Source organism: Simochromis diagramma, unplaced genomic scaffold (assembly GCF_900408965.1).
Source record: "Simochromis diagramma unplaced genomic scaffold, fSimDia1.1 OVJJ01000216.1, whole genome shotgun sequence".
In the NCBI taxonomy this organism is placed as follows: domain Eukaryota; kingdom Metazoa; phylum Chordata; class Actinopteri; order Cichliformes; family Cichlidae; genus Simochromis; species Simochromis diagramma.
In genome coordinates, this window is record NW_024386883.1 from 4,402,501 (window position 1) to 4,424,902 (window position 22,402).

General features: G+C 41.1%; 4 protein-coding genes across 12 annotated transcripts in view; 2 read left to right on the forward strand and 2 right to left on the reverse strand.

The window, feature by feature from the left end:
- Positions 1-3,198, forward strand: part of LOC120734372 (thrombospondin type-1 domain-containing protein 1) — a 7,608-nt gene extending 4,410 nt beyond the window's left edge. For 2 of the 3 annotated variants that reach the window (XM_040033166.1, XM_040033165.1), the window contains exons 4-8: positions 1-369; positions 499-660; positions 767-1,187; positions 1,292-1,829; positions 1,947-3,198. The exon at positions 1-369 is cut by the window's left edge and continues 232 nt beyond it. In XM_040033166.1, coding sequence (XP_039889100.1) covers positions 1-369; positions 499-660; positions 767-1,187; positions 1,292-1,829; positions 1,947-2,579 — 2,123 coding nt within the window. In that variant the 3' untranslated portion in view covers positions 2,580-3,198. The remainder of the gene's footprint in view (positions 370-498; positions 661-766; positions 1,188-1,291; positions 1,830-1,946) is intronic. The other variant, XM_040033167.1, reaches the window with a different exon arrangement.
- A 116-nt stretch (positions 3,199-3,314) lies between these two features.
- On the reverse strand, positions 3,315-5,822 carry fgl1b (fibrinogen like 1B). The gene is made up of 9 exons (XM_040033181.1): positions 5,662-5,822; positions 5,460-5,546; positions 5,004-5,277; positions 4,666-4,825; positions 4,434-4,531; positions 4,197-4,285; positions 3,985-4,110; positions 3,795-3,859; positions 3,315-3,656 (listed from the first exon to the last, which is right to left on the reverse strand). Exons 1-9 carry the CDS (start codon positions 5,728-5,730, stop codon positions 3,476-3,478), a joined length of 1,149 nt encoding a protein of 382 aa, XP_039889115.1. The 5' UTR covers positions 5,731-5,822; the 3' UTR covers positions 3,315-3,475.
- A 403-nt stretch (positions 5,823-6,225) lies between these two features.
- tpte (transmembrane phosphatase with tensin homology) lies at positions 6,226-14,847 on the forward strand. Of its 6 annotated transcripts, none has more exons than XM_040033174.1 (19): positions 6,226-6,357; positions 7,286-7,376; positions 7,464-7,544; positions 7,624-7,671; positions 7,773-7,934; positions 8,463-8,582; positions 9,161-9,260; positions 9,352-9,415; positions 9,543-9,607; positions 9,750-9,810; positions 9,896-9,977; positions 10,181-10,269; positions 10,367-10,428; positions 10,524-10,604; positions 12,903-13,008; positions 13,099-13,196; positions 13,278-13,373; positions 13,458-13,528; positions 13,636-14,847. In XM_040033174.1, the coding sequence occupies exons 2-19, from the start codon at positions 7,330-7,332 to the stop codon at positions 13,739-13,741; spliced, it is 1,539 nt and encodes a 512-aa protein (XP_039889108.1). In that variant the 5' UTR covers positions 6,226-6,357; positions 7,286-7,329; the 3' UTR covers positions 13,742-14,847. The 6 variants fall into 6 exon arrangements, with proteins under 6 accessions (XP_039889108.1, XP_039889112.1, XP_039889110.1 ...); XM_040033172.1 differs by lacking the exon at positions 6,226-6,357 and adding an exon at positions 6,562-6,862; XM_040033173.1 differs by lacking the exon at positions 6,226-6,357 and adding an exon at positions 6,869-7,016.
- smpd1 (sphingomyelin phosphodiesterase 1) lies at positions 14,626-21,109 on the reverse strand. 2 transcript variants are annotated; one of them, XM_040033170.1, is made up of 9 exons: positions 20,921-21,109; positions 20,435-20,696; positions 19,022-19,342; positions 18,444-18,724; positions 18,017-18,190; positions 16,832-17,003; positions 16,633-16,709; positions 16,120-16,265; positions 14,626-16,038 (listed from the first exon to the last, which is right to left on the reverse strand). In XM_040033170.1, exons 2-9 carry the CDS (start codon positions 20,651-20,653, stop codon positions 15,620-15,622), a joined length of 1,809 nt encoding a protein of 602 aa, XP_039889104.1. In that variant the 5' UTR covers positions 20,654-20,696; positions 20,921-21,109; the 3' UTR covers positions 14,626-15,619. The 2 variants fall into 2 exon arrangements, with proteins under 2 accessions (XP_039889104.1, XP_039889105.1); XM_040033171.1 differs by having other exon boundaries at positions 20,435-20,717.
- Between the last annotated feature and the right edge of the window lie 1,293 nt (positions 21,110-22,402).

Here is a 22,402-nt window from a genome sequence, read left to right on the forward strand (position 1 = left end):
ACACAGCACAGGAGGTGAAGAGCTCTGGACCGCTCTACCTGTCCCGTATCTTCTCCTATAAGCTGCTAGTGGAAAATGCCAATGCTTACAAGAGTGGCTGTGAGGGCACTATGACTGTTAAATTGATCACCCCGCCCTGTGCTCACATCAATGGGAAAGTATTACTGTATAGCGATGCTGCTTCATCTGCAGAGGAGCCCACTTCTCCCCCGTTGGCCTTTAACTGGCTGACTCAGGGAGAGAATGAAACTGAATTCAACTGCTCCGTGTTTTACCCGGGAAGGAATAAGTACTGCTTTCGCTTTGTTTTCAACTACAGCCGCTCGCCCAGTCCAGCACAGACGTGTCTGGTGGCTTACAAAAGTGCAGGTGAGATTGTTTAGCCTGTGTGTTTTTGGTGTATTGGAGTGGAGGGAATTTATGTAGCAATGCAGAGTTAAAGGTTTTAAACTACTAATCTGCTTTATCGCGTTTTAACACTTTCCTTGCATCCTGCAGAGTCATGGGGGCCATGGCAGCCGTGGAGTGTGTGCAGCGTGAGCTGTGGAGAAGGGGTGAGGGAACGAGTGCGTGAGTGTTTACTGCCCTCAGGTGTGCGAGGGATGCAGTGCACTGGCATGATCAAGGAGCAGTCCCTGTGTTCATTAGAGGATTGTGTCGGTGAGTTTGTTTACCCTTAACTTGCTCTTTCTAATCTTCAGTATCTTAGATTAAAGCTTTTTCTCTTCAGTTTTGTGTCCAAACTTTGTTTTTCTTTTTGTCCCAGTGGTACCAGCTCCTTCTCCATCTCTCTCACCTGCACCGGTTGGAGTTGCACCCTTGGGCGGTAACATGATTGTGGTAGTTGGTATCTCCCTTTGTCTGGCTGTGATTATGGCTACTGTTGTGGTGACGGTGTGGAGAAAATTTTGCCAGAGCCCTCAGTGCAGCTCTGTCCGGAGAAGCTCCATGCATTCTCCTGGAGGGCGCAAGCTCTCAGATGAGGCTTCCATCTGTGGGCACAGCCTACAAAGACCCAGCCTGTCTGATGTTCACAGCCCTTCAGGGGGCGTGGGTGTGGCTGCAGCCCAAAAAGATGGGGCTTTCTTGGGAAGTCAACCTCTCTCACAGACCGTGGTGATACCACTCCCACAGGACCCAGAAAGACTATCTCCCACTGGCCAGAAGGTGTTTCCACCAATATTTGGGTATGTTTTAAAATTTATAATATTCTATCCCAGATGTATCCCTTTTTGTCACAGCTATTAAAAAAAACACACACACAATAAACCGGAAACTATTTTTTGCCTAGGTACAAATTGGCACAACAACAGTTGAAAGAGATGAAGAAGAAGGGCTTAAAGGAGGCTACACAGCTGTACCATGTCTCTTCCAGCCCTGTCCATGACACTGTTGTAGACACATCTGCTTCACCTACCATCTCTCCCATTCCAACACCGATTGGATTTGCTCATTCTGCCTCCCCTTTAGGTCTACAGGGTGATTCTAAACTCAAGAATTTTCACATTGCAGCTCCCTTTTCTGAACCACCACAAACTTTTAGGGCCACACCGGACAGACTGAATCCTAGAGTGGAACTGATCATAGGCCCTCCTGTTGCTGCTCACGCAAGTAGGAGCAGCTCCAAGTGGCATGACCGCACTGCTGACTGGGTAGAGATGGTAGAGAGGAGTGGGCTAACAGGTTTCAGAGAAGAAGGACATCCAGCAGCGGGAAACTCTTATCATAAGAATCCAAATTTCCGACGGACTTCCAGTTTTAATGATGCCAAACCTCAGCTACCGTCCTTCTCACAGTCCAGACAGTTCAGAGAAAGAAGCCTGACCCAGGTAACTTATATACTCTTTAGTATGATTTTAATTTATTTTTTATTTTGTTTATTTATTATTGCTGTAAAACATTTTAGTGCCACGAATGGTCAAGTTTAACCGTTATGTCCTTTCCAGGTGGGATCTCGGACTCTTCCCGAAGGAAGCTGTTGGAGCAAAGGAGGGTGGGAGAGACAGCCATATCGCTCTTATCCAATTCCAGAGCATGGGGCTTCAGAGTGGGCTAGATCCAGATTACAGAAAAGTGACCAGAGGAAGCCCTGGACAGAGAAACCAGTGCTTTCACACATTAATGAAATCAAACATGCTGGAACCAACACAAACACAATTTCAGCATCTGGGACACAGGGTAAATCTGACTTTAATAGCACAGCAGAGAGGAGAAAGAACAGTGACCAAGTTTCAGGGATCGGGGGTCCCGCCGCAGCACCTGTTAGTTCTCAGGGAGTGAACCAGTTGAGTTTGGATCGGGCTGAACAGAACTGGAATCGTCGCGGCCCCTCACCAATTCAGAGGAACATCCTGGCCCGGAAATTAAAGGAGGCTCAGTCCAACTCTGCAGCCAAGGGGCGCAAGCGCAGCTCCAGCTTTACTGCTTCATCTTCAGACCAGAGGAAAGGTCGCTGCCACTCTCTGCCCGTGACTGAGGAGTACACCAGCAGTGATGGCTCTCCCTACAAGCTGAGCGAGGCAGAACAAAAGATGCTGGATCTAGATCTGTCCTCGTCATATGTATGGGAGGAGGAGTAGATCACAAACTACAGCTGAGAAAAACTGCCACTGAAAATCACATTTATTCTTTACCCTTCACCCTACATCTCTGTACCCACCTATGTATTGTAATGTTAGATTTATCTCTATATGTTTTTATCTTTTAAAGTTCTTATTTTTGACTTTAGTTTGGAATTTTTTAAGGTTTGTTTTGATATTTTGTAATATTATTACATACTGAAAGTTTTATTTAATTCACTGTTTGCCATTGCTGAGATTTTTAACACACTTTGGAAATACATTTCTCCTCTGTACTTCAACAGCTGGTACAATAAACCTGTCACATTTTCTAAATGCACTCTTAAAATCAATACCTAGACCCAGATAATGCTCTAGTTTTATTTCCACATAACTGTATGCATTTCTTTTATAGTGCTGCCAAGTCTTCTGCAATTACAGTACTCTACAATACTGAAACCGCACCAGCTACACTGCTTCTGTCACAATGGCCACGGGCCGATAGCTAAATTGGACTCGATTGCAGATAACCACAAACAGAGACGGTCTCAAACGTTTTGCAGTGTTTATTATTTAGTCAGGGGTGGAGACCAAGGAACTCAGGTGCCTGATAGCACTTTCCAGTCGAGTCTCCAGATCCTGACAGCTTCACTGTTTAATGTGAGATCTAAGCAGTGTCAAATATGTAATGAAAATTACACAGTTGTATCCATTGTAACTATGCTTGAGGACAATCAAATGAACATCAGAGAGGTGTTATGGATGAAATGCTGTTTATTTTAGTGTTTGGTTAATAGACACTTTACAGAAAGAAATGCATACAATACGGTATTACTGATATTTGATAGAAAAATAGCAAAGGGAGAAATTAAAATATGGCAAAGAATGTTTGCTTTTGTTTTTTAGCGTTTAGGTTTTTAAATTTCGCCCGCTCCACTGCCCACGGCGTCTAGGAAAACCAGAGGCCGCACCTTCATGGTGGTGTGTCTAAGTGAATACCAAAGGCCTTTCCAGGTCCCCCAAACAATACCGTCATCATACTCGGCTTTGTATTTCCCTCTGCGATAGAATTTTCCATTTAAGTTGGCTGCATGACATCTGTAGATCAGAAGTTAAGGGCACAATGTCAAAGGTAAATTTTCCAAATTACAAAACCCGGTGAAGAGGCAGAAACTTCATAATCACATTTGAAGTGATGCAGACTCATGAAACAGAAAGGGTGGGTGACAGCCTCACCTGTTGTACCACCAACCTGCTTTATTCTCCTGGGCACAGCTTCCCTGGAGGTACCGGTCGTTATCCTGTCAACCACCGGCATCAGTGTTTTCACATTCATCATTTGCACATGAGTAGTCTATTAGACGTGCTGTGAAACATCAACTTGCCATCTTGGAGTGGTAATGGTTTTGACAGATGTGCGACTAACCTGATCCCTGGTGCTGAAATGCATGCCACTGAGGCAAGAAGACCACTGCTCCACCACACCCCTGCTTCCACTGAGAGCATCTCCCGCTGACCCACTGTACTGCCCATACTGAAGACGATATTTATCCTGGAATGAGCATTAGAACAATGTTTCCTGGGAGGATCGTTATACTTATGATTCTAAGGAAAAGCTACACAAAGTGTTTTTCTCACAGCCTCATCGGTGATCCTGAAGTTGTCATAAAACGCATAGCTTCTCTGTCCATCCCAATCCATAAGATCTATCTTCACAAGGTTCTTACCTTTAGCACAAAAAAGACACAAAGTAAAGTTGGTAAAGGAGAAGCTAATAAGACTGGAACTAGAACTTTTTAAAATGCAACATATGAATGGAAAAACACATACTGGGTGTCTAATGTGAAGCATTAGTGCATAACGTGACCTGCTGACCTTCTGAGAGCAGAGAGTAAATATGTTCATTGCCCAACCAAAACTCGTCATTCCACAGTTTGAAGTCGCCAAAGCCATCTCTGTAGTCCACCCAGTCTCTGAAATGAGAAGTAGGCTGGCAGTTGACTTCAAACAGAAAACCCCACAAGCTTTATCAGCATCATACTAGATATTAGACAGGCTGTGGGATCTTCCACCCACATGCTGTGGGCTACTTCTTCTGCACAATTACCTGTGAAAGTCAACTCTTCCATGCCGGCGTTTTTGAAACACTGTCCACCCTCCTCCATCATCCATGTCACAGTAAACTAAAAAGGGCTCCTGATGTAATTTGGGTCTTATGCGGTAGAAACCGCTTGATGGTCTCTGTCTGTCGAACAGTTCAGAACAGTCTAGAAGAAAGACTAAATGCTTCAGAGATTGCTGATTATTGTTCTTACATTGACATTTTGACTTTGTGTTGCATGACAAGTAAAAAATAGCTGTGCATGTGCAAAACTCAGTGAACTAGAAATAGAAAAATGCGTCATGCACTGTAGATTTGCACCAAACATAGTGCGCTTTTCTTACCTTTATCATATACAATTAAATTGCCTGTCGGTGGAAGTGGTTTAGTCAGCGTCATATCCAGTCCATCTAGTGCTGCGCTCTTGTTGTGGTTTAAACCAGAATCGGGGTCTGAATCAGTCTGAGGTCTGCTGTTAGACGCAGCAGGCTGAAACGGACGGAAGTATTTGTGCGTCTGCAAGTGCTCAACCTGCCATTTTCTGATCAGAAGACTATTTTCCAGTTTCCTTATGCTGCGCTTGAGAACAGCAAACTCAGGCCCGCACGAGTCTATTGCCTTAAAATAAGGAAGGAAAAAGATACCTCTGTTTTTATTCTGATAACACACAGAGGAAGCAAGTAATGCATCACAGTTTTTTTCTACACATCTAGAAAAAACACAATTTAAGGCAAACATTTTCAGTTTTCACAGTCAATACAAAAATAAATGAAAATATTTGTTACAGAGTAGATACATACAGACGGCTGTGAAGAGGAGACCAAGACTGGGCACAGCAGAGTCAAGAACAGCAACACTGGCATGACTTTTAGGAAAAAACACGTTTTCTAAAATAAACAAGACAATTTAGATTAAAACTTTAAGAAAAATCAAAAAGTTATCCAAAACTTTAAATGCTTTTTTTTTTTAACACCTGAAGAATCTCGAAGCCACAAGCCTTACCTTCATTTCACAAAGCTTCCCTTGTTTTCTACAGGTTCGGTGTTCTCTTCCCCTAAAATTTGTCAGCATTATTTATAGGCTGGGCTAGTTCTGCATGTTTCACATTAGAGGATTCGGACTAGAACGGTCTCGTCAAACACTGAACTCAGGTCAGTTTTGTGCTTGCTCCTTCATAAACCATCGCATTGTCTTGAAAGTAGAGCTGATCTCAGAGCTGCAAATAGCTTCACTGACCGAAAATGTTGAAAGAGCTCCATTCTTTACATACCAGAAGCGCTGCTTGTGGGGTTTGCCTTTTAAATATAACACAGTGATCTATTGGGGGGAGACAATTATTCCTAAAAAAATTACATTCTTTTTATATAAATGTCCTACTTCAAACACTAATTCGAGCAATAAAGTAATGCAATATATGATTTCTTAGTAATTTCATAAAAAGCAGAGCATCTGGGTGAACATTACCCAGGGCACTAAAGTTATAATATTTACACATATTTAATATGCAGTGGTATAAAACACGGGAAAGGTGCAAACTGTAGTGTAGGAAGTCAGCGTGTGGGAAGACGATAAATGACCCTCTGCATGTGAAGTAAACACGCAGAGGGTTGTTGTACCGGTAATAAAAGATGATGCAAGGAAAATGGGTCAGATGGAGGCAGACATGCGCTGTGGCGACCCCTAAAGGGAGCAGTTGAGGTATTTTGTGTTTTCTATGTATTTATTTCATTTTTTTTTTTTACTTTTTATTTTTCTGAATATCATACCCAAATATCATGAATTCATGACAAAAACAAACAAACAAGTGACGCAAAAGGCAGGAATGTACTATTTCGTTATTTTGGCCAGTCTATTAGAACCAGATGTTCCAAATTAGGCAGCCCGTTGGGCTAGTTTAGTAACTATCGGCGGTTTAAATACGTCTGTGCAGAAGGGTTACCGTCAGACTCTGTTTTTGAGTCAAAGTAAGCTGAGGAGGAAATATGAATAAAGAGGGGGGGGAGGCCATTTTTTTCCTCCTGTTTTTTCTTTTTTTTCTGCTGAGCTCCAGGAAGTTCGAAACCGCTACGTTTGCAAAAACGATGAGGAATAGTGGATGGATAGAAAAAAATCCACCCGGTTAACCTTTGAACCGTCTTCCTTTGTCCCCGGGAGAAGTCACAAGACGAAGTCTCGTATAATTTGACGAATGACAGTCCCGACGGTAAGCAGGCGGTGGGAGTTTAGTTTAGTTGGGCTTTTTGAGGGTCTGATTTGTTGTGAACGCGTCAACGCTGCAAGGAAAGCAACAGGACAGTGAATGGTGATCACACAGACTGTGGACCGGGCGGTGAAATTTTGTTAAAATTTACCCAGAGGTAAACGGAATGAACGATTCCTTTCTTGAGCAGTTTCTTTGTACGTGCTTGCAGCTGAATGTAGTGGTTTAGGGACGCGCTGTGGACTCCTGCATCCTGCAGGTAGCACCGGGAAATGCGTGAGAGACTGGTTTGAAGAAAAGCAGCGTTTTAGGACGATGACACAAAGTTTATGCACTCTTGTCTCATTTGTTTCCACATTGTAACCACGTAGCATCGCGCTGAACAGGGTGCACTCAATCTTATCACGCTTCTGTCTCCAAATGCAGAAACTCCACGTTCAGGACAAAAAGAGAAAGGAAACAGAAGCATCATGTCCTCTGTGTACTTTAGCCCAGGGTTAGACTCAAGTGTAAATGGGTGAGGTTTTTATTTATTTATCTCTCTATATATATCAAACAAATACATATATTTGTGTGTCTTTGTCCGTAATCTCTGTCTTCTCAGAAACATGACAAAGATGGAGGATGCTAAAGTAGAGATTGATGATGGAAAGGAGGAGAGTGCACTACCAGACACACTGTACTAGTAAGTTTACAGAGATCCAATTTGCACAACCCTTCAGCTCTACATACAGGCACATATAACCCCGTCCTCTGTTTTGCAGCAATCTTCGGAAAAGGATAGCCCCGTTTGTCATGTCCTTTGGCTTTCGGTGAGTGTGTTTTTTGCAAATTGGAAACGGGTACACCCCTACCTGGTTGTCTTTTTAATTAAGTGGATGTTTCATCATCATTTGCATGTCTTTCTTTCCAGTTTATTTGGAGTAACACTGATCATAGTGGACTTTGTGCTGGTGATTGTGGATCTCTCGCTGCCAGCCAAGAGTAGAGATGCTGGAAATGCGTTAGAGGCTGTGTCCCTCACCATCTCTTTCTTCTTCCTTGCCGATGTCCTCCTGCGTGTCTATGTGGAGGGGTGAGTGAGAAATGCTTGTGGGAGTCTAGTCGTTGTTTTCCGCACCTCTGTAACCATCAACACCCGGTTGTGAGTAAGAAGTCATGCGCATGAGCCAGCCTTCCAGGAAGAATAGCCTCTGTTCTGAGGAAGCCAGTGGATTGCCTAACAAATCAGACAAAACTTACTTTTGCAAAAGTAATTTTTTTGCTGACACTGCGCTAGAAGAAGTGTTCACATTGATGCAGTGGATCGCGATCGCAACTGTTTCCATGCTAATGTGAGAAAGAGAAATGTTTAAAGCAGTGATTCCCACCGGAGTTTTGAATCAGCTGAAACCAAGTCTGATTTGTCATTAAACAGGAAGTTGTGAAAAGGAAGTCAGACAGGAAATGTTTTGGGTTAGGGATTAGGAAATGTAATGGCACAGTCATCAGAGTGTCAGAGAAATCACTGAATATGTCCATTGCATGATCTGTGTGGAGTCTTTCTCCAGCTGTATACTAATTGTCTTGTGTCATGTTTCCACTTATCTTGGCCTCCTTTTAGTTTCAAAGTGTACTTCAGCTCCAAGCTGAACATCATAGACGCCTGCGTGGTGATAGTCACACTGGTGGTCACCATGGTCTACACCTTCTCTGACCTGTCAGGTCCCAGCCTCATCCCCAGGTACATGTGATGGGAATGCAATGAGCAAACAACAGGCATACAGTAGGAAGGAACAATTAAATAATTAAGTATGATCGGTAAATAAACATTTTGTTGGATAAGAAAAATGGAAAAGGGGCCACTTTAATGAGCATATCATAGTATAACACATTTAATATTTGAATTTAAAAAAATCTTGTATTTCTTTTCCATATGGGAATTTACACCCATAGCCCACCTACTTGTTTTCTCTTATGATTCCTGACTGACCTCATAGATCTGTGTACAAACTACTCCAAAAAGAAAGCAATAGAGCAATGTTTTCAGTAAATTTGCAATTAGCCATATTGTACTTTAAAAACAAAAGCAAAAAAATGTTGAAGTTATTTTTTTTCTTATTTGGTGGTGAAAATCTGAGAATGAATGACTGACTTGGCTGATTGTCTAATGACTGTTTAGCTTAACCATATGGTTTTAAGCTACATGCAGTAGTTGCATAGAGTATCGTAAACCATATTACAGATTTTATAATCTCCTTTTGAATGCACTGGACTTCGAACACCTGGAATAATGATTCACTTTTGCAATTTTCCTTTCAGGGTTGTGACATTTCTCCGCTTCTTGAGAATAATAATCCTCGTGAGGGTTTTCAGACTGGCTGCTCAGAAGAAAGAGCTGGAGAAAGTCACCAGGAGGATGGTAAGGTCGTCATTCTAGACGCAAACTGGACAGTTACAAGTGTTAGGGTTGGCATCAAGAAAGAACACTGGAAAAATTGCTTATTTTTCAGATTTCTGAAAACAAGCGGCGTTATCAGAAGGATGGATTTGACCTCGATCTTACCTATGTCACAGGCAGGTGTTTGAATTTAAACAATTATGCATGTCAGGAAAATACATTTTGAGATTAAAAAAAAAAAAAAAATTATAATAATAAAAAAAAAGGAAAAACAATGATTTTGCATCTTTACCCGCTCTGTAGACCGCGTCATCGCCATGTCTTTCCCCTCCTCTGGGAAGCAAGCCTTCTATAGGAATCCAATCAGGGTAAGTGTGAGTGGCCTTGGATGCGAACCATGCACCACCTGCTTCATTTTACAAACATAATAATAACATAGACAAAGATCAAAATGATCCCAATCACAGTTACCATTGGCTTTTAACTGACTCCTCTTCTCTCTTTGTGCAGGAAGTGGCAAGGTTTCTAGACACTAAACATGAAGGCCATTATAAAGTTTACAATCTTTGCAGTAAGTGTGCACCACCTTTCCTCACATGCACTGTATTCCCTTTTGTTGAGGATTACAAAACAGCGTAGTTTCTTTTTGTTTCCAGGTGAGAAAGGCTACGACCCCCAGTTCTTCCACTACAGGGTTGAACGGGTGTTTATTGATGACCACAATGTCCCCTCCTTGGAGTGAGCACGGTTTCTGTTTCATATGTGGCCTTTTCTTTAATCTGGATCTTTTTCTTGTAGTAAACCTATACCAATGTTGAGACTTCAAGCATTTCTATAAATGACTCGGATCCAGGAAAAAGATGCATCACAACTGCATCAATTCCAGTGCCAATTAGTATTTTCACACCTTATTTCTTTGTTCTTGTACTGGATTGTTTCAGGGACATGCTCAAATACACAGCGAGCGTGAGAGAGTGGATGTCTGCTGATCCCCAAAACATCATTGCGATCCACTGCAAAGGAGGGAAAGGTAACATTAGTGAGCTCTCCTTGACTCATTATCATTGGATCACTTGTTTGAAAATATGCGTCTTTTTAAATGTGAATTCTACTGCTCCCTTTCCCAGGACGCACCGGTACTATGGTGTGCACCTGGCTTATCGACAGTGACCAGTTTGAGAGTGCACAGGTACATCTCTCTTACTTACTTGTGAAACTAGGGTAAATAGATAAGTGCTTTAAAACAAGGCTATATCCTTACATTTGTTTCTTTTCGCACTGAAGGACAGTCTGGAGTATTTTGGCGAGCGGAGGACGGACAAAAGTCAGAGCTCCAAGTTTCAGGGGGTGGAGACTCCCTCTCAGGTAACAACAAGTCATCAAAAACTCTTTGTAGTGAAGGCCTCTAATCATTATGATGAGCAGCTCCATGTGGCAGAAACACAAAAGCATGGCAGCAATACAACGGCCTTCTTCACATGTGAGGCGACTGGATTTTTTTTACAAAATTTGTAACATCGCCAGAGAAGGTTGCCAGGTTTTGGCCAAACCTTTACTAGGAAAGTATTTGGAAGCAGCCAGATGGTTCTGTCTTACAAATGATTTGTGGGAGATTTTGGGCATACCTGTGAGACATCGCTCTTCACAACCATCATCAAAACAAATAGTAAAGGAATGTCTTTTGGAATAAGTATATTAGAGTTTTAGGCACCGGTGAAATCAATTCCAAGAAGCATAAAAGGGATTCTGGAGTCTCAACATCTTCTTAAGCCTGTTGGAATACACGTACAAAAACTAAATGCTTGCTTTTTTAATGGTAAATGGACTGATTCTTATTCTTTCCTACTTTCCCAGAGTACTCAAAGTGCTCTATACAGGGAGTGCAGAATTATTAGGCAAGTTGTATTTTTGAGGAATAATTTTATTATTGAACAACAACCATGTTCTCAATGAACCCAAAAGACTCATTCATATCAAAGCTGAATGTTTGTGGAAGTAGTTTTTAGTTTGTTTTTAGTTTTAGCTATTTTAGGGGGATATCTGTGTGTGCAGGTGACTATTACTGTGCATAATTATTAGGCAACTTAACAAAAAACAAATATATACCCATTTCAATTGCTTATTTTTACCAGTGAAACCAATATAACATCTCCACATTCACAAATATACATTTCTGACATTCAAAAACAAAACAAAAACGAATCAGCGACCAACATAGCCACCTTTCTTTGCACGGACACTCAAAAGCCTGCCATCCATGGATTCTGTCAGTGTTTTGATCTGTTCACCATCAACATTGCGTGCAGCAGCAACCACAGCCTCCCAGACACTGTTCAGAGAGGTGTACTGTTTTCCCTCCTTGTAAATCTCACATTTGGTGATGGACCACAGGTTCTCAATGGGGTTCAGATCAGGTGAACAAGGTGGCCATGTCATTAGTTTTTCTTCTTTTATACCCTTTCTTGCCAGCCACGCTGTGGAGTACTTGGACGCGTGTGATGGAGCATTGTCCTGCATGAGAATCATGTTTTTCTTGAAGGATGCAGACTTCTTCCTGTACCACTGCTTGAAGAAGGTGTCTTCCAGAAACTGGCAGTAGGACTGGGAGTTGAGCTTGACTCCATCCTCAACCCGAAAAGGCCCCACAAGCTCATCTTTGATGATACCAGCCCAAACCAGTACTCCACCTCCACCTTGCTGGCATCTGAGTCGGACTGGAGCTCTCTGCCCTTTACCAATCCAGCCACGGGCCCATCCATCTGGCCCATCAAGACTCACTCTCATTTCATCAGTCCATAAAATCTTAGAAAAATCAGTCTTGAGATGTTTCTTGGCCCAGTCTTGACATTTCAGCTTGTGTGTCTTGTTCAGTGGTGGTCGTCTTTCAGCCTTTCTTACCTTGGCCATGTCTCTGAGTATTGCACACCTTGTGCTTTTGGGCACTCAAGTGATGTTGCAGCTCTGAAATATGGCCAAACTGGTGGCAAGTGGCATCTTGGCAGCTGCACGCTTGACTTTTCTCAGTTCATGGGCAGTTATTTTGCGCCTTGGTTTTTCCCTGTTGACTATTTTGAATGAAATGCTTGATTGTTCGATGATCACGCTTCAGAAGCTTTGCAATTTTGAGACTGCTGCATCCCTCTGCAAGATATCTCACTATTTTTGACTTTTCTGAGCCTGTCAAGTCCTTCTTTTGACCCATTTTGCCAAAGGAAAGGACGTTGCCTAATAATTATGCACACCTGATATAGGGTGTTGATGTCATTAGACCACACCCCTTCTCATTACAGAGATGCACATCACCTAATATGCTTAATTGGTAGTAGGCTTTCGAGCCTATACAGCTTGGAGTAAGACAACATGCATGAAGAGGATGATGTGGACAAAATACTCATTTGCCTAATAATTCTGCACTCCCTGTAGAACATGCCAAATTCACACATTCACTATCTTCTATGCTTTCTAACCACCATTCACACACATTCATTCTCCGATGGATGCATCACATAGCTACTTGGGGTTAATATCTTGCCCAAGGATATTTGGTATGCAGACTAGGCAGAGCCAGGGATCAAACCACCAACCTTCCAATTAGTAGATGGCTTGCTCTACCTCCTACAGCCACAATATGTTAAAAGGTTTTGTTGTTTTTGTGTCCTGCAGAGCCGGTACGTAGGGTACTATGAAATCATGAAGAATAAGTTCAACAGACAATTGCCTCCACCGAAAAGCCTCAGGATTAAAAGCATCCGTATCCACTCCATAGCAGGTAAACTAGAAAACCTGAATCATGTTCGTTTATAGCTGCACCACCAACAGTGGCACATGAGCTTTTTTTTCTCCCTCTACTCCTGCTCAGGTGTTGGTAAAGGTAATGGTAGCGATTTCAAGGTCAAGATAATTGTGAGAAAAGAGCTGGTGTTTGAGTGTGTGTGTGCCAAGCAGGAGAACTGCACTGTAAGTCTGTCACACACTCACAAATTCACACAACAGGATTGAAGAGTTTTAGCGTTTTAACCCGTTTATGCGTTTTGTTAGGTATTTCCTGATGTGGGTAATAACGCAGCAGTCATCAGCCTGCAGAATGGACCTGTGGTTGAAGGAGATGTGAAGGTCATGTTTGAATCGAGTGCAGTGAGTGCTTACTTTTCACCTTTCACCTATATTAAAGGAAAGCTTGTGAATTAGATTCATGTGATCTGTTCTCATCATCCTTAGGGTCTTCCGAAAGGATATGAAGATGTTCCATTCTACTTCTGGTTCAATACATCCTTCATAGAAGATAACAAGTGTGTTTCTTTTTCTATTTCAGCAGATCAGAGACCTTTTTTTTTTTTTTTTTTGTATTCTTTTGACTGTATTATCATGACTTACACTCTTTTTAAACTGTCCTCAGGTTGTTTTTACCCAGGGAAGAGCTGGACAACCCACACAAACCAAAGACCTGGGACCTGTACAAGGAAGACTTTGGTGTCACTATGTTCTTCTTAGAATCTGAATAAAAGAAAGATGGAAAGATGGGAAAACCTGTTCTAGCTTTAATGATGCATAATGAACAGAAATATGCAAATTGAACACTAATTTAAAAAAAAAATGCAGTTTTGGTGTTAAAATTGACCAGAGGAACACCGCACATTTACATGTTTAAATGTTGTGATCTTAAGTGCTTACAATTCTCCGCTTTACAAATAATGTAGACTAAAATTCTACTCTCAGCTTTTACCACTTAAATTTGTGAGACATGGAGAATTACCAATACACAAAGAATAATGTCCGCATTTAAATTAATCTGTATGTGCAGGTACTTCTTTTGGTGTATGTAGTAAAATGATCAACATTTAGCATTCATGAAATTATAAAGCTATATGTGGCTTTTCTTTTCATAGCTCAGTGCTTTATTTGTGAACTATTTCCCAACGCTGTTACCTATTCAGCCCCACTTGAGGATTTATTGAAACCTAAAGTAGCCTAGGTATTGGTTAGGGTTAGTTGTCTTTGGTGGAAATGTGGAAAAGGGAGAGAGGAAGCCAAGACGTTGCTAACGAGAGCTCAGAAAAGATGTTAGTCTCACAATGATTTAGAATTTGAGCTTTCAAAGCAGCAGCTATTGTAGAAACTGCTTTGATTTTGATGAATTAAGGGTCACTTCAATGCAAATAATGATTTGATGGCAGTTTTTGTATCAAATTTCTGAAGAACAAAAAACTGTAATAAAGTGTTGGAGCTGTGCATGTGTTTGATTAATTAAAAATAATTTTAATTTAAACTCAATATTTGCCCCTCACAAATAGGTAACGAGCAAGCAATTTTATTCACATTCTGTACAATCGCTTAAATTACTGCTTATATTACAAGCACTTTCCTGTTACACCATTAATTCCCCAGATTTGAGGAGCCAAACAAGCATGTCAGATTTATTCACTGCTAAAGAAAGTGGCTAAAAACAAAGTGCAGGCAGAAGTAAACATTAGGAATGAAAAATACTGCTCTTTGGTTGGCTAAAAGATGTTTTTGCTGGGGCAGAAAATGTTGCACATAAGGTGGATTACATAAAGCACAGACCTAAAATCCAAACAATGGTGCTGACGAAGGACTTAAAAAAAAAAAAGATATTAAAGTGCCTAAACATTTCTGAGTCACACTGTGGGACTGAGATTAGCTTCATCACGGCACAAGAATAAGGTCTGCCAGCAGGTGTCTTTCTGTGTGGAGTTTGCAAGGTTACTGTATATGTGTCGGTTCTTGTGTCAATGTGGGTGTGAATGGCTGCCTGTCTGTGTTAGCCACAGGCTTGCAACCTATAGAGGGTGTGCTCCACCTCTTGCCCCACGACCGCTGGAAAGGCTCCAGCCACTTTGCAACCCCAAATTATATAAAAAGAAGAAAATTGGATGGATGACTAACATTTCAGAGGGACAGAGGTTTAAAAGATATATCGCAAGAATCGATAAGTTCATGTTTAACAAAAAAAAGAAAAGGCACTGGCTTCAAAAGAACTGCTTAAATCATGAGAACTGAAGAATCCTTGTAATACCTAACACTGTGTGCGCTTCAGAACAATTTTAACCACCCTTTTCACAACTGACATTAAAGAAAAAAGTCAACCGTCCCACATTCATCTAAGTGAATTAAAACACATTATTAGTGATGAGGCACAGCAAATACTCAAGTTGGGTTTCTAAGTTCCACATACGTGTGAACATGAATAATAGGTCAAGTGACTTTATGAAACCAAACCCATAAAAACAAGAAAAAAAAAACAACAACAACAATCATTGTCCATCTGCAACAGAGGATGATTTGTTTTTGGCTCAGTATCATATTTAGTCATATTGCTTTTTCCCCCTCACCCTGCCTTTTCCAGGCTAAACTCCATCGGGTCAACAGAGAGTTTTTGTGGCAGCTCTGGCTAAGCTTCCTTTAAAACCATTAAGGTAGTCGCACTGCTTCAGGTCATCATAACGCCCACTTCGCAGGTAGCACAGTATACCGGTCTTGCAGACCTCTTTGCAAGGCTTTGAGACGTGCCCTTTATACCTCAAATACCAGAACTTCTGGAAGACAGGATCATCATTGATAAAGGTCCCAATCAGCCGATTAAAATCGGAGGGGAACAGAGTAGACAGACCATAAGCTTCAGTGGCACGGTACAGTAGTGTCCATTTAGGATCCTTTTGTGGACTATGTGGTGCCCATGGACTGTGGTTTGCCTCTGTAAGGTTCATGATGTAGGTTTCATGGTCGAGTACCAGCCGAGAGCTTCCTTGGTAGTTCCCATCAACATAGTAGACACGGTATCCTGAAAAGACATATTTTTGCTGCGTGTGAGTGTGCTGCTTATGAAATGCTGGAAGATGATTTAACTCAATTATTAACTCACCTGGATTAAGGCCGACAAAAGTAGTGACACTGGGAGCAATAAACACTACCCCCAATGGGTGGGTCATGGTTTCCTCATCATAAAACATCTGGAACTCATCCAGGTGCGTATGGCCAAAAAACTGTCCAGTGATTGTACTTTCATACCTGAAGAAAGGATGCGAGAGTAGTTTACCAAAGAGAAACCAACCAATTCATCTCTGTTCACATGCTTTCAGATGCTGAAAAGTGTTTCTAGTAATAAGCCAGCTCTGTATCTCGCTGCTGTAATTCCAAGAATACTGCTTATTGGGATTTAGTTGCATTGATCAGCATTACACACGCACCTTTTCTAAATTCACATTGGGAAACATTTAATGCTCTGCAATTAAACAATAAACTATTGCTTAATGAATACGAGCCCAAATCATTCTCCAAGCGACAAAGAAGTAGCCAGACTGACTTTAGTACTCCAGTTATCTTCTAACAGTTTCTAACAGCTTTATATTAAATCTTCAGTGACTACTGCAGCTACCTGTTGACAATGTGATAATAGTTCCAGCTCCAGCTGCTAAGACAAAGGCCAGGTGGGATGTGACCAATGATATGTACCTACAATAAAGGAGGAGATATTTTTAAAGAAAAATAAATGTTTTCTTTTGCTTAATAAATGAGATCAGAGGTAATTAAAATAAGAGAATCCCAATGTCACAGTGTTAAATGATCAAACTCACTTTTTCTCCCTTGTCCTCGCTGGCCTGGAGAATGTGTACGAGCCACTGCAGCTGATCCCCGGGATCGGTGGAGTTCACCATCAGCCAAAAGTTTTCTCGTGCACAAAAGTTCATATTGAGAGAAACCAGCCTCAGACCAGGCTGAATCTGCACTGTGTAGAATCCTCCATATCTGTAATTACAACAACAGGACATCTGAATGACTCAAATTTAAATGAAACTAGAAATTATCAGGCTCTGGGTCACTTATTGAAGCTCAAAGTGTTGTATACACTCACTGGCCAGCAGAGGCCAGTGAGTACACTGAAGTCATTGCAAAGTTGAAGAAACCACTCTGAGATGATCTTTGTGACATCATGTCACAAATAGATCGATACATGCTTTGTGTTATTTATACCAGATTCTGACTGTACCATACGAATATCACACCAGAAATCAAAACTCCTCAGACCAGGAAAACTTTTTTTCAATGTCCAATTTTGGTGAGTCTGTGTAAAATGTAGCCTTAATTTTCTGTTCTTAGCCAACAGGACTGGGACAGACGTGGTCTTCTGTAGCCCATTTGTATACCATGGTTGTAACAAATGGTTCTTTAGGTTCTTCTCCGACCTCTGGCATCAACAAGGAATTTTCACCCAAAGAACTGCTGTTCACTGGGCATTTTCTCTTTTTCAGCCCATTCTCTGTAAATCCTAGAAATGGTTGAGTGGGAAAATCCCAACAGATCAGCAGTTTCGGCCATAATCACACCAGTCCATCTGACACCACCAACCATACCACATTCAAATTAAATTAAATAACCATGTTCCACATTCTGATGTTCGGTTTGAACTTCAGCAGACTGTCTTCATCATGTCTGCGTGATTAAACACACTGAGTGGCTGTCATGTGATTGCCTAATGAGATAGTTGCATTAATGAGCAGTTAATCAGGTTAGTTGCTGCTATGTGATTGGCTGTTTAGATATCTGCATTAATGAGCAGTTTAACAGCTATACCTAAAAAAAGTGGCCAGTAAGTGTATAAGAAACACTTTCCATCACTGGTAACCAGTCAAAGTGAAACTGCATCATAAACACAGTTTCCTCTTGTTCCAGTGTAAATGCTTTGTTACCTACGGGTAGCTTTAACTGCAGTACTGTGGCAAAGGACATTCACATATAATAAAATCATAAAATTCAGTAACCTTAAAGTCTTCAATGCCTGATCTGGCAACCACGGGGCCCATTCCTCTGCCATTTGGTCATATAGCCAGGAAGAGGATCTGTTGCCATGAATATAGGGTGGAGGGAAGCTGTTTACTGGTGTGCTCTCGTGGTTTCCTACAGCAGGGTAAACCATCACATTAGGTCCCAGGTGTCTGAGGACAAAAGTTAAGAGTCAACATGAGATTGGACCAGTTCAAGATAGCGCATGACAAACTTATGACTGGACAACCCTATGAATGTTAACATGGTCTGAATCAGACTACAGTGTGTTTGTAATGAATGTAGCCATAAACCAGCACAACATATATTGTTAGTTTTATAATATTAAAACTACTCTGATCTGCTGTTTTATGAGTTAAAGTAGCACGTATCAAAAAAAGTCAGTTAAACTTAAAGCAAACTTACTTGTGGATGAGTCTGGAGATGACAGTAAGCTCTGACAACTGCTGCTCCCTGGTCTGTGACCACACATTGTGTGCTGGTATGTCTCCAGTCCAGTAAACCCAGTCCCATGGCCCAGCTTTGGCAGCATTTTCCAGAAGGTTCTCCACTGTCCAAAGAGGCAGGTCACACTTTCCATAAGTTCCCCAGTGCCCAGCCTTCCTCCTGCTCAAGTTTGGAGAGCCTGAATTGTTACGACAACACAGAGGTTCCTTGCAGTCTGCAGCACTGCCGACGTCATATTCCTGTCAGGAGGAACAAAGAGTAATTTTTTTTTAAGGCACGAGTTAAACCAAAACAAGTCAGGTGATCAAAGCCATAACACTTTATGCTGAGTCAAGCCGAATATACAGACGCTGTAAATCACTAACTTTAACCTTGTTTTTAACAAACGTATGACCTTAATATAAAAAGGTTTCATATACACACCTACTGACAGACACACTTTGAGGGACTACATACATACACAAAATTAGGACAAGAATAGCCAAGTTTGCCAGGATTTCACTTCAATTTTGGCTCTTTTCGTTTCACACACTCACCCTGTCCCAGTGGACGTCTGTGAGAAACAGTACTCTGCTCTGTGGAGAACCCGGTTTGGGAGGAGAGGGTGGTTTAACGGGGGGCTTAGGAACATTTGGCAAAGTGATGTTCCAAGGTGCATACACATCAAATTTGCCACAGGAAGGGCCCACCAGTATAGCACACGCTTCAGTGGGCCACAGAAATGACTCCTGCAGGGCCCTTATGAAGTCATCCCTGAACAGCTCAATTATATCTCGACAGACTTGCTCATCAGCCAGATGGAGACGGATACACGCCTCACCTACTGCTCGTGCCACTCGCTCTTCATTTGCATCACTCTGGGGGAAGGGGTTAACAGAGAAAAAACAAGCTCTGAGAGGAGGAAATTAAGAAAACGAACCACTACATTTGAACTTCCTGCAAAGCAGGCCAAGCTAAAATTTGTTTAGAACAATCTGAATTTAAACATGCTCAAAGAAACATTTCACAGTACGAACATAAGTCACAGAATTTAAGTGCAGCATCTGCACTTAAAAAACAGGAGAATATGCAAACACATGTGGTTGAGGTCAGCAGTTACAGCTAACGATAAACATGTTATTTGTGGTCAATAGAGACCACATGACATAGTCTAAGGACTTTTATGCTAAACACAGAACACAGAAGAAGCATAGTGTCATACGACTTGTATCATATACCACGAACATTTTTAAACTTTTTATGCTCTGCAAGAGCAGTAATATTCTCTAACATAATTGGTGATTCACATTTGGAGACATAATGCGAACTGCTCAGATTTATTGTCTTTTTAACCCAATTTAGCTGTACCAGAATTGAATAAACAAATAAATAAAAGAGTAACTGCCACAGCTTAAGAGAAGTCCCTTGTTCGGTTTAGGAAGTTGGACAATGTGCAATAAACAGAACAAACCACACATCACAAAGAAGAAATAAAAAAAAAAAAAAAAAAGTTAAACCAGAAGCATATGTTGATATCAAATCTAGTCTTCAGCCATCCAGTTTAAATGTTTCTACTTCTCAACATTAGAAAATACACTGATGTAAATGGTAAAGGGAATATTGAATATACTAGAAGTACCTCTCACTATTACATGATGCAGGATGGAAAACATAATCTTCCTGCACAGCATTTTATGAGGCAGCTGCAGTCTTCCAACATTTGTTGGACTTTGATCAAGATTTTCTATGGACTGTAAAAACGTAAGCTCTAATTATACATGTAGTCAAAATGCAGTCCACAACAACAAGTAATGTATAACTAAACTTAAATGCAGTTTTAATACTCCAGTAAACATCGCCTAAATGTTTTTCACTTTTAAAACAAATGACTTCCTGAGCTGCTCTAAGGACCGGATGGTCTGTTGCACTTGTGCAACTTGTGGTTTAATAGGACATTTTTAACACATTACCAGAAGGGCAACATCAACAATGGTGAAGACAGCTTTGCAGACGTAGCAGGTGACATTTCTCCAGTTGAATCTGACACTTGAGTGGCTCAGCTGCTCCATGAACACCAGGCTGGGGTTTCCGGAAAGCTGCGCTGGATGACAGGAGCCAAACAGCGGCAATATCAAGACCAAAGAGCAGGTTATCAGCCCAAAGGAGGGCGGCTGAGAGGAGAGCCTCATGGTCCAGACAGCAGGTGTCCTCAGAGAGCGTTTGCCTCAGCCTCTGTACAGGACAGCAACACAACAGGCACAACAAGAACAAAACAAGGATGGGTGTCAAGGAAGTAACATTTACTGTCGCGGTGCTTAACTTAACACTTCAGCTTCAGCTTCAGAATAAGTGACTCACAAACAACCGCAAGCAATATTCCTCTGTATGTCAGCTACTAACACAGCAGCAGCGAGAACACACACTTAACAAAGCTAGCTACTCTTCTGATACCATACCTCTGAATATAACAAAGTGCCGCAGTTTTCCCTGAGTGAGAAGCGGGAAGGTCAAGAGCGGCCCAGCTCCCGCGTCCACAAAGTGCAACGAAATGAGCACGGCAGCCTTCTTTCTTTGTGGAAGTCCGACTGTCACCTCAACGGCTGCTGCTGCTGCCTCTGACTTCTGAAAAAGTCAGCTGACACGTCACGTGAGGCCGGGTTCACTCGTGCGCCCCCCCTCCTGTTTTCTGATTGGCCCACAGTCTGCAGCTGTCAAATGAAGTCAAATAAAGATTATCAAAGCTGAGGTCACGCGCTGACCGTTTATATTTTTACCCCCCCCCCCCCTTGACCAAATTCTTCCTTAATTACACAGTGGCTGAAGTCCAGAAATAGCTGCCTCAGCAAACTTTTATAAATTTGGGACTATAAATTCAATGTGCTGATCGTCAGTATATTCTGCTTTATGTCCGCTATCTTAAAATAAATTTTGGTCAAAACAGTTGCAAGTTGCTTATTTCCTTTGTGTGCGCATGCGTTACTGATTCATAATTTATTATTTTATAAGTGTAACGCTATCACCAGTACCAGCGGGTCTATTATGACACATGTAAATATGGATACTACTGCAAAGAATCAACAAAATATTCAAATTTCTATATAGTTATTAACTTGAAGCTGCGAGCAACCAAGATGACTGATTCCCAATCCAACCAAACATGGAATAAGGTCAAACATTTTTGAAGTACACCGTGATATCTCTGACAGTTATTGCATTTTTTTTTTTTCTAATATCGTTATCATATTAGTATGATATGACTCTACTGATTTTTTAAATTCGGTTTAGTTTCACATAATTTCCAGATTGGGTTTTGATCATTTTAGTTTCGTTTTTATTGTTTAAAAGTATTAGTGTTAGTTTGTCTTCTTAATTATTACGGTATGAAGGGCAGATATGGCAGAGGTTAGATTTAGTATTACAGTAAAAACATGGAACTTTTGAAAGCAGTTGACTCATATCCAAAGTTTCACCAAACACATTCAAATAAACTGCCAAATACTAAAACTAAAAATATTTCCTTTTTATTTTCTACTTTATTCTAGTTAGTTTTCCAAATTGGAAAAATGCTTTCATCACATCTAGTCTTAGTTAAAATATTGCAATCTTGGTTTTTGAGAAGCTGATCTTTAATATCATAGTGTTTAGACACCAGTCAGTGTCAGAATCAGAGTGTGAATTCTTAAGACCAAAAAATGGCTGTAAAGTCACTTACCTTGACCTTTAACCACCAAAATCTGTTTTTTTCTCCACGAGTTTAAGTGAAGAATTGTGTAATATTTGAAGAATTTTCCTCTGGAGACAAAAGAGCGGAAGCAATCATTGACAGAAAATCCCAGTGACATAAACAAAACCCCATCCAAATAGCGAAAATGATTTTTAAGAAGTGAAAATGTGACAATGTTTAGTCTGTGATGAAAGTAAAATGATGTCTCAAATGA

Excerpts from the sequence above, each read along its gene's own strand:
- fgl1b (XM_040033181.1), bottom strand. The coding sequence starts at position 5,730 with ATGCTGACAAATTTTAGGGGAAGAGAACACCGAACCTGTAGAAAACAA. Across the intron at positions 5,547-5,661 it reads GGAAGCTTTGTGAAATGAAG|AAAACGTGTTTTTTCCTAAA; the intron begins GTAAGGCTTGTG and ends TGTTTATTTTAG. Across the intron at positions 3,657-3,794 it reads GCAGGTTGGTGGTACAACAG|ATGTCATGCAGCCAACTTAA; the intron begins GTGAGGCTGTCA and ends TCTGATCTACAG.
- tpte (XM_040033174.1), top strand. The coding sequence starts at position 7,330 with ATGTCCTCTGTGTACTTTAGCCCAGGGTTAGACTCAAGTGTAAATGG. Across the intron at positions 8,583-9,160 it reads GGTCCCAGCCTCATCCCCAG|GGTTGTGACATTTCTCCGCT; the intron begins GTACATGTGATG and ends TTTTCCTTTCAG. Across the intron at positions 9,608-9,749 it reads TCTATAGGAATCCAATCAGG|GAAGTGGCAAGGTTTCTAGA; the intron begins GTAAGTGTGAGT and ends CTCTTTGTGCAG.
- smpd1 (XM_040033170.1), bottom strand. The coding sequence starts at position 20,653 with ATGAGGCTCTCCTCTCAGCCGCCCTCCTTTGGGCTGATAACCTGCTCT. Across the intron at positions 18,191-18,443 it reads ATCTCCAGACTCATCCACAA|ACACCTGGGACCTAATGTGA; the intron begins GTAAGTTTGCTT and ends TTTTGTCCTCAG. Across the intron at positions 16,710-16,831 it reads GCGAGGACAAGGGAGAAAAA|GTACATATCATTGGTCACAT; the intron begins GTGAGTTTGATC and ends CCTTTATTGTAG.